Source organism: Mustelus asterias, unplaced genomic scaffold (genome assembly GCF_964213995.1).
Source record: "Mustelus asterias unplaced genomic scaffold, sMusAst1.hap1.1 HAP1_SCAFFOLD_2151, whole genome shotgun sequence".
NCBI lineage: Eukaryota > Metazoa > Chordata > Chondrichthyes > Carcharhiniformes > Triakidae > Mustelus > Mustelus asterias.
The window spans coordinates 43653-57194 of record NW_027592096.1 but is presented as its reverse complement, the minus strand read 5'-3'; the positions used below and the strand labels follow the sequence as shown (position 1 = coordinate 57194).

The following is a 13542-nucleotide window of genomic DNA, read 5'->3' as shown; positions in this document are numbered from 1 at the left end:
AAAGGTACTGTCTGCATAGAGACACATATAACCACTGGTAGAGAATTTAAACATGTATTTCAGATTTAAATATATACTTTTTGTACTAAAATGTATACCTTGGCCAAACTGCAGACTGCCCTAAAGCATAATGGGATAAAAGCTGAGTGAGACAGGCCACATTCTTTCAGAACAGTGAAGCCACAGAACACAGTTTTTATCAGTATGATTTATAGAAAATACCCACTTCCCAGACATTAGAATGAATAGAATTATTCATTTTTTACTGATGAGGGATGGCTCAGCAGACAGTGGAAAGGAACTTTTGAACCCTATAAGCTATGTAATAGAAGTTATCACAGAGTCACAGAATCCTACAGTGCAGAAGGAGGCCATTTGGCCCATCGAGTCTGCACCAACCAGAATCCCACCCAGGCCCTATCCCCATTTACCCTAGCTAGTCCGCCTGACACTAAGGGGCAATTTAGCATGTCTGATCCACTTAACCGGCACATCTTTGGATTGTGGGAGAAAACCTGAGCACCCGGAGGAAACCCACGCAGACACGGGGAGAATGTGCAAACTCCACACAGACAGTGACCCAAGCTGGGAATCGAACTCGGGTCCCTGGCGCTGTGAGGCAGCAGTGCTAACCACTGTGCCGCCCGTGCTGTCAGTTAGAAAGCAACCTTTGAACCCTATGGACTTCCGTAAGTGAATGTTGCAAAGTAACAGTGGGCAGGAACTTTCAGATTCTACAGACCAGTGAATTCCCATTCTTCCAGAAGATAGGATGTTATTGGCCAAGGTAAATATTGTGCACGAACATGATTGGAGCATCCAGTTAGGGTGACAGAGTGGGCGGGTGAAATGAACTTTCAAAATAGTATAACTACACGGCCAATGTATTGTAACTTTAGAACGGAATTGGACTGCTCAGCTGCCTTTCTCAATAAGTAATGCCTTTAACCAGTATACTGTCTTTTGCAAATCTTTGTATTAACTGGGTTCAGCTCAATACTTAGCCTCCGAGAAAAACCCCCATCATATGTGAGGTGAAGTAATTGTGTGCCAAGTTTTTTCTGCTCACTCCCGACCCCTTTAGGTTCTGTAGAAAAGTTAACCCTTTCAGCAGACAGTTCATTTCTTTATAAATCACCTGGAAACTCATGTGTCTATTTTAGTTTTTGATTGAGGATTTATGGGAACCAGTTAAATGTGTAAATTTTAAGCGGAGCCTGGAGGAATTTGGAATAACTGTGAGGATTTTATCGTGTTATCACCTCAACCCCAGATAAAGAACAAAGATTTTGCAGCTGGCAACATGTTTGGGATTTTAAATCAACAAAGATTAGATGTTTCCTATAAAATCAGGCCTTGGAAGTTGGCTAAAAAAAGTTTAAGTTATAATGAAGGGGAATGAAGGATCTTGTGTCTTATTTTAATCAAGGAGTTGTAAGCTTAGACCATAAGACATCGGAGCAGAAATAGGCCACCAGACCCATCGAGTCTTCTCCGCTATTCAATCATGGCTGATATTTTTCTCATCCCCATTCTCCTGCCTTTTCCCCATAACCCCTGATCCCCTTATTAATCAAGAACCTATCTATCTCTGTCTTACAGACACTCAATGAACTGACCTTCACAGCCTTCTGCGGCAAAGAGTTCCAAAGATTCACCACTCTCTGACTGAAGAAACTCCTCCTCATCTCTGTTTTAAAGGATCATCCCTTTAGCCTGAGGTTGTGCCCTCTAGTTCTAGTTTTTTCCTACTAAGTTTCAATAAGATCTCCCCTCATCCTTCTAAACTCCAATGAGTGCAGGCCCGGAGTCCTCAACCATTCTTCATACGACAACAAGCTCTTCATTCCAGAGATCATTCTTGTGAAGCTCCTCCAGATCCTTTCCAAGACCAGCATATCCTTCCTTAGATGTGGGGCTCAAAACTGCTCACAATACTCCAAATGGGGTCTGACCAGAGCCTTATACAGTCTCAGAAGTACATTGCTGCTCTTGTATTCTAACCGTCTTGACATGAATGCTAACATTGCATCTGCCTTCCGAACTGCCAACTAAACCTGCACGTTAACTTTAAGAGAATCTTGAACAATGACTCCCAAGTGCCTTTGTGCTTCTGATTTCCGAAGCATTTCCCTATTTAGAAAATAGTCTATGCCTCCATTCCTCCTCCCCAAGTGCATAATCTCACACTTTTCCACATTGTATTCCAGCTGCCACTTTGCCCACTCTCCGAGCCCATCAAAGTCCTTCTGCAGCCCCCCTGCTCCCTCAATACTACCTGTCCCTCTACATATCTTTGTATCATCTGCAAACTTAGCAACAGTGCCTTCAGTTCCATCTTCCAAATCATTAACGTATATTGTGAAACGTTTGTGGTGCTCTGTCGCTTTACGAAGCTATAGCTGCGAGAGAGAATGCTGAGGATTCATTGTTTGAAATTTACGAGCTGTGAGAACCTGTGTGTTTTGTTTGTTTTATGTGGATATTTGCAGATGTGTTTTATCATTGTTTTGGGCTACATTTGTTAAGGTTTATCTTTCTGGGGAATTAACCTTATCTTGAGTCTTTAATTAAAGGCATTTCTGGAAGTTTAGAAACAGAACCACAAGAACGCTTAAGGAATTAATTTCAGTTATTGTTGTAAAGCACATGCTATGTTTCTCTGTTTGTGTGTGGATGATATTTGTTGAACGCTTCAAGCTTTCAGGTTTTCTGTCTGTGATTTAAATCAAACAGATTTAAATAAAGGACGTGTAATTAATAAAGCTTTTTTCACAAAAGTTGTGAACCTGGAGCCACATTTACTGGCCGGAGACATGATTCCAGGAAACTTTGCTAAACTTGTGGGAATTTTAATCCGGATTCAAACTCACACATGTGAGTATGAGAGAGTTTTAATTGTAACGGTTATTTAAAATTTGGGACATGTGAAATAATTCTGACCATTCCTGTGTTCATTGAATCATAGAATACCTCCAGTGCAGAAGGGACCATTCAGACCATCCAGTCTGCACCATCTCTCTAACAGAGCACCTTACCCAGGCCCTCTCCCCTGCCCTATCCCTGTAATCTCACACAGTTACCATGGCTAACCTATCTAACCCACACAGCTTGGGATACTAAGAGGGAATTCAATATTGCAAATCCACTGAACCTGGGCATCTTTGGTCTGTGGGAGGAAACTGGAGCACCCGGAGGAAGCTCACGCAGACACAGGGAGAACATGCAAACTCCACACAGACACTCACCCAAGGCTGGAATTAAATGCCTGGCGCTTTGAGGCGGCAGTGCTAACCACTGTGCCACCATGTCACCCGATAGTTGAGGCCAAAACATTGTCTGATTTCAAGAAGACATGAGATATAGCTCTTGGGGCTACAGGGATCAAGGGATATGGGAGGCGGGGGGGGGGGGGGAATCAGGAAATTGAATTCGATGATCAGCCATGATCAAGATGAATGGTGGAGCAGGCTCGAAGGGCCGAATGGCCGACTCCTGCTTCTAGTTTCTATGTTTCTCTCCACTGGGCCAGCATTCCATCCAGTGGCACAGTGGTTCGCACTGCTGCCTCAAAAAAGCAAATACAGCAATGGCTTTGGCATCTGCTACAATGTGACTGACAGTTTGACAACAGAGTCAAGGGCATCAGGAGCAAAAGATACCCTGGGAGGTGGAGAAGAATGTGACGGAGATTTCGAGCGGGTCCTTGATCGGTTTTCTAAAGAGATTCAGAAAGGAAATAGTTGGAAAAAGTCCAGAATAAATTAATTTACAGTTACATTGGAAACCTGTTGCCTCACAGCTGAGTACAAAATATAAAGAGTTGAGGGAACTGGTGGATAAGCTGCAGAATGGAGCTGATTGCTGGCAGGAGAGCACGTCTGACCTGGACAATCAGTTACATTGGGAACAGGGGGCAGATGATAGGGTGAGTGGAGCTCAGAAAAATCTACTGCTGTTCGGCCAAACTCTGGAACAAGATATTGATTTACAGTCAGAAAATATCAGATCAAGTGAAGAGTTAGAAAATGCCATGGGGACTTTGAGGAAGTTAACTCAGCCACAAAGAGACACCTCCCTGAGACAGAACACTCCCTGTGTTTAGCTAACATCAAACAACCTGAGACACAAATCAGTCACCAGTGAGAAGATGTCGTTGTTTTCTCCAAAAAAAAGAATCACTGAAAGCACTCCTCCCTCTCCTCTGCCTCTCCTGTCTGATAAGGGAATGCAGGTGTGTGAGGTTAGCCATGACCTTTGCACCGTCATGATCCACAACGCTTACTCCAAGTTGGTTTGCCCAGTTGAAGGAATACTGTACATTTGAGTCATAGTTGTTGAAGCAGGGTGTTGTTTGAAAGCATCATCGATTCGAAGAATTAGTTTGGAAAGGGAATAAAAATTAATTTAATTTGAACTGCCGTGTGTTTCTGTTTGAAATAAATTCAGACTGCACTAAAATGTGAAAGGAATGTATTTGGGTTTGAAATTAAGTTGTTCAAGGTTAGAATTGTGAAGGCCAATTTGCTCCCAAAACACAAAGATAAGGCTGCAGTTTGGCAGCAAACCAGTTCCAACTTTTCAAAACATCGGAGTTAAAATTGTTGAGATTCGGTTAACACATTTCACAAAGTATTTCTTTCAACTTTGATTAAGTGGAAAATATTGAAAATTGAAATTGGTGTTCAAAAAAGGATAGATAAAAGAGATGAAGTTTGAACAAAATTGAAGAAAATAACATGAGAGAAGTTTTTTAAATTATGTAAGTTGATGCAATTGCCAAGTTTCCTCTGCCCACTCCCCGCCTCTCTCGGTTCCACAGAGAAGTTAACCCTTTCAGCAGACAGCTGATTTTTATAAATCTCCACACAGCCTTTGTTTTTTAATGTAACCTGTGATTGGACATATTAACTCACTGGGATCTTGGCCAGAGCCAGATGGATTGTTTGTGTTTTTTAAAGAGGTGATGATGTTTTCCAGCTCTGAGTGAAGTCAACAGTTTTGAGAATTAAAGCAGAGAATAAAAGACTTTACTTTTCAGAAAACCACCAAGCCTGCTTAGGATATTGTTGCTATTTCAAGCATTGAAAATGGAAATCACCTGTTGTTTAAGGGAAAGAACAAAGTTGATAATGCCTGGAATCAAACACAGATTTGGGGCGGCACGGTGGCACAATGGTTCGCACTGCTGCCTCACAGTGCCAGGGACCTGGTTCGATTCCTGACTTGGGTCACTGTCTGGGCGGAGTCTGCACGTTCTCCCTGTGTCTGCGTGGATTTCCTCCGGGTGCTCCAGTTTCCTCTCAGAGTCGAAAAGACGTGCTGGTTAGGTGCATTGGCCATGCTAAATTCTCCCGCAATGTGCCAGAGTAGGCGCCGGAGAATGGCGACTGAGTGATTTTCGCAGTAACTTCATTGCAGTGTGAATGTAAGCCGACTTGTGACGAATGAATAAACTTTGACTTCAAATATTCTTAAAGTTTTTAAGGTTTATTTATTAGTGTCATAACTAGACTTACATTAACACTGCAATGAAGTTACTGTGAAATGTTTGGTTTCTTTTTAAAGATACTATGAGTATATTTCATGTTTTAAAAGATTCTCCAGAACTCCGGAAAGTGTAGTTTAAAGGAATGCATACATTCGGGTACGGAACATTCTGGTAAAGGGGAAGTATAGACGAGGTAAATGAGGTGACAGCTTTTTCTTGGAGATATTTAAAGTTTATTTATCAGTGTCACAAATAAGGCTCACTGCAATGACGTCACTGTGAAATTCCCCGAGTCACTACATTCTGGCGCCTGTTTAGGACAATGCTCCTAACCAGCACGTCTTTCAGTCTTTGGGGGGAAACCGGAGGAAACCCACGCAGACAAGGGGAGAATGTGCAAACTCCACACAGACAGTGACCCAAGCCGGGAATCAAACCCAGATCCCTGGTGCTGTGAGGCAGCAGTGCGAGCCACCGTGCCACCCCTTGTTTGTTTCTTTGTCCATGAACTATTTGAGAGAACTGAATTTTATAATCTGGCCACCATCTGAGACATTGGGATTGTACAGGGGGAAATAAGCAAATATGTTGAGATGGAAAACCCCTTTGACTCCGGCTTTTGACTTTCTTTTGAAGTTTCCAGCAGAATTATTGGATGGTGCATCCTTTGAAAGAGAGTGGAATTCAGGATGATGATTGGGAAAATACCCAGCACCATCGCTATAGACCTGATAAACCTTTCACAAATACACAACAAGGATTTGTGGGAGAGGACAGAGAGATAACAACAAGCAAGACAAAGTACATGTCTGGTTAATAACAACAACATGAGAGACAACATTTAACATGGAGGGAAATGTGTGAAGATGGCTTATGAATGTGAGACTCCAACAGAGAATTAAAGGAGGAATTGGAAGACTGATGTGAGATTGCAGAATTGGTTTGTAAGTTGTGAATGAACTAACATCCGAGAGTGCACAGTGCAGCTGTATTGAAGAATGAAGTGTGGGACGGTGGCACAATGGTTAGCAGTGCTTCGTCACAGCACCAAGGACCCGGGTTCAATTCTGGCCTCGGGTGACTGTCTGTGTGGAGTTTGCACAATCTCTCCGTATCTGCGTGGGTTTCCTCCAGGTGCTCCGGTTTCCTCCCACACTCCAAAGATATGCAGGTTCGGTTGATTGGCCATCGTAAATTGCTTCTTAGTGTCAGGCGGACTAGCAGGGTAAATAAATGGGGTTTTGGGGATAGAGCCTGGATGGGATTGTGGTCGGTGCAGACACGATGGGCCAAATGGCCTCCTTCTGCACTGTAATGATTCTATGATTCAAATGGGACTTTCTCAGCTGCTTGACTAACAGCGTGACATGAAATGGTTAATATGACCTGAAGAGTAAGTCATCATTTTGAAATGATCAAGGCACTGACACAGACTCCAGAGAAACTGACTGGAAGAACAAATTAAAGTCAATGGAATTTTGGACTGGGACAAATAAAGGCGAGGGAGAAATAATACTGAATAAGAATTATTACAAGATGGAGCAGGTTAAGGGACAGCTTGAGAATCTTTTTGAATCTATGCAATTTATACAGCAATTATTTGTTATCACTGCTTTTATATCCAATTATACCGCTTCAATTATATCTAAAAACTAGTTGTGGGAAGGAGATTGTAAAGGGAATGGAAGTTGGCTACCTTGGGCTAAGCCAATGAGGAAAAGGGGGGAAATGCCAGAGTGAATGAATAGATTTAGTAAAAGGGGTGATAGATGTAACACTCCTGCATTAGAGTAAAATCACATGTTCATCAAATGCTCCACATCAAGGTTCTAATATCAGCAAGGTTGTTTACTTGTTTGAGGAACAAACAGTTTCTAGAATACAGACAAGTCTTTGGGTGAAGTTTTAATAGTAACCTACATCGGCAAGATAGGAATTTTTGAACAATGTTCTGTGCTCTGACTAACAGTATAACATTTATGCCTGTATTGTAGCTGAGAGCTGTGTCAGAATGCTCAGTGGGATTTGTGAGTGATCTTGGGCTTTGCAGGTTGGACTCTAGTTGTGGAGGTACTGAGTGCCCCTGGGGCAGAATTTTGGGAAATCGCCTTTGGTTCAGGACCCCGAGGAAGATTCACATTTCTACTTGGGGTGGTCACCCAATGGAGTTAGTGAAAGTCATCAGTGTTATTCATAATTTTACCTTTCTAAAAATAAACTTTGAAATGGGAATGGGAAAACGGGCTGTAGTCCAGAAGCCAGTGTTGAGTGTTGTGAGGTACTGAGGAGGGTATCAAGGTCGCAGGAGTGTACCGGCAGACAGGAAGGTGTGTCGAAGTGTGTCTACTTCAATGCAAGGAGCATCCGGAATAAGGCAGGTGAACTTGGAGTGTGGATTGGTACTTGGGACTACAATGTTGTGGCCATTACGGAGACATGGTTAGAACAGGGACAGGAATGGTTGTTGGACGTTCCAGGGTATAGATGTTTCAGTAAGAGTAGGGAAGGTGGTAAAAGAGGTGGAGGAGTAGCATTGTTAATCAAGGATAGTTTAACAGCTGCTGCAAGGCAGTTCGAGGGGAATCTGTCTACTGAGGTAATATGGGCTGAAGTTAGAAATAGGAAAGGAGCGGTCACGTTGTTAGGAGTTTTCTATAGGCCCCCAAATAGTAATAGAGATGTGGAGGAAGAAATTGCAAAGCAGATTATGGATAGGTGTGGAGGTCACAAGGTAGTTGTCATGGGTGACTTTAACTTTCCAAATATTGATTGGAACCTTTATAGGTCAAATAGTTCGGATGGGGCAGTTTTTGTACAGTGTGTGCAGGAGGGTTTCCTGACACAATATGTGGATAGGCCGACAAGAGGTGGGGCCACATTGGACTTGGCCCGTTTCATTACCCAGTACCAAGTGTTCGGTTTGTTGTGGGAGAGCACTTTGGAGATAGTGACCACAATTCGGTGTCTTTCATTATTGCAATAGAGAGGGATAGGGCCATACGGCAGGGCAAAGTTTACAATTGGGGGAGGTGGAATTATGATGGGATTATTTTGATGCAGCGAATGGTAATGACCTGGAACTCGCTGCCTACGAGGGTGGAGGAAGTGGAGACAATAAACAATTACAAAGGAAATTGGATGGGCATTTGGGGCATTTCAAAAATAAATGCTGACTAAATATCTCTGAACTTCCTAACATCCTGTCACTCTGTGATCCTTGTGAAATTTGAAATCAGGTATTTGCAACAAGACTCAAAGAGCATCAGCCCACTGGAGGCAAAGTTGTGAGACCGACCAGTCCAGCAGAAAGAAACCCTCCGACCCTCCCCATTGACCAACTGTGAGAATGAACAAAATGCAGTCCTGGATGTAATTGAGAGCAGAAACAACAACAGCAGACTCTCATTCCCATATTCACTTGTGAACTCGCTGGTGTCTCAGCAGGGTGGATGAATTACAATGTCCCTTCCTACACTGAGAACAGGTGAATGGTCTCTCCCCGGTGTGAACTCGCTGGTGTCTCAGCAGATGAGATAACTGAGTGAATCTTTTCCCACATGCAGAGCAGTTGAATGGCCTCTCTCCTGTGTGAACTCGCTGGTGTTTCTGTAGGTTGAATGACTTACTGAATCCCTTCCCACATTGAAAGCAGCTGTATGGTCTCTCCCCAGTGTGAACTCGCTGGTGTGTCTGCAGGCTTCATATCTGAGTAAATCCCTTCCCACACTGACAGCAGGTGAATGCACTCTCACCAGTGTGAACTTGCTGGTGTCTCTGCAGAGTGGATGAATCAGTGAATCCCTTCCCACAGACCCAGCAGGTGAACGGCCTCTCCCCAGTGTGGCTGTGCCGATGAGCTTCCAGTGGAGAGGGCACTTTGTATCTCTTCCCAGTGTGTTGTGCCTGATTCAATCGACCATCAGTTTATTGAGTTCCGCCAGCGGAGAGAAGCCACAGGGGCTGACCATGTGCAACTCCACCCAACAAAGAATATCATCAATTCTTATCCAGTTACTCAGCCCATCCCGGCTGGACACAATCCAATCAGAATGGTGATAGATTACATACATTATAGGTTCAATAAAATTAGTATCTGGGCATTATGGGGCTTTGTGAGCATCTCATGGACAGGTGCCCCCATCATGATGCTTTCCAGACCCCCCTTGGGGGGGTCTTTCTTGGGCTTTCTTTGTCCATAGACTCCCTTAGTTCGAAATGGGGTGGATTAAAAGTTCTCAAATGGACGTCAGCACTCTTCCTTTGTTTTAATCTAATGACCACATGATCTGGGAACATTTCTATTTAATAATCTCTCTTTTTAAACTCTTTTCTTCAGTATCCAATTCCAGAATTTTCCTTTCCTTTGTGTGACTTGCGTCAGGAATAAATCTTTGGACCTGACAGGAAGTTTAACCCAAGATCAATCCAACACAGGATTGGTCAGAATCATTTCACATGTGTCAAATTTTAAAGAACCATTACAAATTAAAACTCTCATTCTCACATGGGTGAATTGTATCCGGATTAAAATTCCCACATGTTTAGTAAAATATCCTGGAATCCTGTCTCTGGCCAGTAAATATGGCTCCAGGTTCATAACTTCTGAACAAAAAAAGTTTTATTGATCACACTTCCTTTTTTAAAAATCTGTTTGATTTAAATCACAGACAGAAAACCTCAAAGCTTGAAGCATTCAACCTACAAATATCATCCATACACAAACAGAGAAACTTAGCATATGCTTTACAACAACAATGACCAAAATTAATTACTTAAGCGTTCTTGTGATCCTGTTTTTAAACTTCCAAAAATGCCTTTAATTAAAGACTCAAGATAAGGTTAATTCTCCAGAAAGATAAACCTTAACAAATGTAGCCCAAAACAATGATAAAACACATCTACAAACATCCACAAAAAACAAATGAAACACACAGGTGGAAAAAGTGGTGAAGGCATATGGCATGCTTGCTTTTATTGGATGGGGCATAGAGTATAAAAGTTGGCACATGATGTTGCAGTTATATCGAACGTTGGTTAGGCCGCATTTGGAATACTGCGTCCAGTTCTGGTCACCACACTCCCAGAAGGACGTGGAGGCTTTGGAGAGAGTACAGAAAAAGTTTACCAGGATGTTGCCTGGTATGGAGGGTATGAGCTAGGAGGAGAGATTGAGTAAACTAGGGTTGTTCTCTCTGGAAAGAGGTTGAGGGGGCAACCTAATAGAAGTTTATAACATTACGAAGGGCATAGATAGGGTGAACAGTTGGAAGCTTTTTCCCAGGTCAGAAATGACAAACACAAGGGGTCACAAGTTCAAGGTAAGGGGGGCAAGGTTCAATACAGATATGCGGGGGACGTATTTTACACAGAGGGTGGTGGGGGCCTGGAATGCACTACCAAGCAAGGTGGTTGAGGCAGACAGGCTAGGATCATTTAAGACTTATCTAGATAACCACATGAACAGACTGGGAATAGAGGGATACAAACGGATGGTATGTTAGGAATACATGATCAGTGCAGGCTTGGAGGGCCGAAGGGCCTGTTCCTGTGCTGTTTTGTTCTTTGTACATATTCCAGACTTTCACTCGACTGTCGGTGGATATCAGATTGGTATATTCCATTATAGGGTCTGTTCTGTGCTGTACTGTTCTATGTTCTATAACATCTTTGTTGATTTAAAACCCCAAACACGTTACACCCAAACACCGGCAAAATCTTTGTTCTTTATCTGGGGATAAAATTCTCAGTTATTCCAAATTCCTCCAGGCTATGCTTAATATTTCCACATTTAACTTATTCCCAGAAATCCTCAATTATAAACTAAAATAGACACATGAGTTTCCAGGCAGTCTCAGGAATATGGTCAAGATAGTCCAGTCCCACAATGCCTCACATTCAATCTGCAGTCCTTCTCCCTGGAGAGACGAAGGATGAGAGGTGACCTGATAGAGGTTTACAAGATGTTGAGGGGTCTGGATAGGGTGGACTCTCAGAGGCTATTTCCAAGGGCTGAAATGGTTGCTACGAGAGGACACAGGTTTAAGGTGCTGGGGGGTAGGTACAGGGGGGATGTCAGGGGTAAGTTTTTCACTCAGAGGGTGGTGGGTGAGTGGAATCGGCTGACGTCGGTGGTGGTGGAGGCAAACTCGTTGGGGTCTTTTAAGAGACTTCTGGATGAGTACATGGGATTTAATGGGATTGAGGGCTATAGATAGGCCTAGAGGTGGGAATGTGATCGGCGCAACTTGTGGGCCGAAGGGCCTGTTTGTGCTGTGGCTTTCTATGTTCTATGTTCTATGTTCTATTATAACAGAATATGTGGCTGTATGTAGCTGCCTTGGCCATGGTCAACCCCAACCCCAAGGGTGCCTTCTTGAACTGCTGCAATGCCTGAGGTGTACGTACACCCACAGTGCTGTTAGGAAGGGACTTCCATCGAAACACAGAAAAACTACAGCACAATACCAGCCCTTCAGCCCACAAAGTTGTGCCGAACATGTCCCTACCTTAGCGATTACTAGGCTTACCTATAACCCTCTATCTTACTAAGTTCCATGTACTTATCTAAAAGTCTCTTAAAAGACCCAATCGAATCCGCCTCCACCACCGTTGCTGGCAGCCCATTCCACGCACCCACCAACCTCTGAGTGAAAAACTTACCCCTGACATCTCCTCTGTACCTACTCCCCAGCACCTTAAACCTGTGTCCTCTTGTGGCAACCATTTCAGCCCTGGGAAAAAGCCTCTGACTATCCACTCGATCAATACCTCTCAACATCTCATACACCTCTATCAGGTCACCCCTCATCCTTCATGTCTCCAAGGAGAAAAGACTGAGCTCACTCAACCTATCCTCATAAGGCATGTCACCTAATCCAGGCAACATCCTTGTAAATCTCCTCTGCACCCTTTCTATGATTTCCACATCCTTCTGTAATGAGGCGACCAGAACTGAGCACAGTACCCCAAGTGTGGTCTGACCAGGGTCTTATATAGCTGCAACATTATCTCACGACTCCTAAACTCAATTCCTCGATTGATGAAGGCCAGTACACCATCCGCCTTCTTAACCACAGCCTCAACCTGCACAGCTGCTTTGAGCGTCTTACGAACTCTGACCCCAAGATCTTTCTGATCTTCCACTCTGCCAAGAGTCCTACCATTAATATTATATTCCGCCATCCTATTTGACCTGCCAAATGAACCACCTCACACTTATCTGGGTTGAACTCCATCTGCCACTTCTCCACCCAGTCTTGCATCCTATCAATGTCTCGCTGCACCTTCTGACATCTCTCCACACTATCCACAACACCTCCAACCTTTGTGTCATCAGCAAACTTGCCAACCCATCCTTTCACTTCCTCATGGAATTGCGGATAGCGAAGAGCATTGTCGGGCAATACAGCAGGATATAGATAGGCTGGAAAATTGGGTGGAGAGGTGGCAGATGGAATTTAATCCGGATAAATGCGAAGTGATGCATTTTGGAAGAAATAATGTAGGGAGGAGTTATACAATAAATGGCAGAGTCATCAGGAGTATAGAAACACAGAGGGACCTAGGTGTGCAAGTCCACAAATCCTTGAAGGTGGCAACACAGGTGGAGAAGGTGGTGAAGAAGGCATATGGTATGCTTGCCTTTATAGGACGGGGTATAGAGTATAAAAGCTGGAGTCTGATGATGCAGCTGTATAGAACGCTGGTTAGGCCACATTTGGAGTACTGCGTCCAGTTCTGGACGCCGCACTACCAGAAGGACGTGGAGGCATTGGAGAGAGTGCAGAGAAGGTTTACCAGGATGTTGCCTGGTATGGAGGGTCTTAGCTATGAGGAGAGATTGGGTAGACTGGGGTTGTTCTCCTTGGAAAGACAGAGAATGAGGGGAGATCTAATAGAGGTGTACAAGATTATGAAGGGTATAGATAGGGTGAACAGTGGGAAGCTTTTTCCCAGGTCAGAGGTGACGATCACGAGGGGTCATGGGCTCAAGCTGAGAGGGGCGAAGTATAACCCAGACATCAGAGGGACGTTTTTTACACAGAGGGTGG

At 43.6% G+C, this 13542-nt stretch overlaps 1 protein-coding gene across 1 annotated transcript in view; it reads right to left on the bottom strand.

Annotated features, from left to right (window-relative positions):
* Nucleotides 1-8905: 8905 nt before the first annotated feature.
* LOC144489404 (uncharacterized) overlaps nt 8906-13542 on the bottom strand; it is a 42115-nt gene continuing 37478 nt past the window's right edge. Inside the window, exon 7 of the mRNA XM_078207240.1 lies at nt 8906-9188. Within this exon, the coding sequence (XP_078063366.1) occupies nt 8906-9188 (283 nt within the window). The remainder of the gene's footprint in view (nt 9189-13542) is intronic.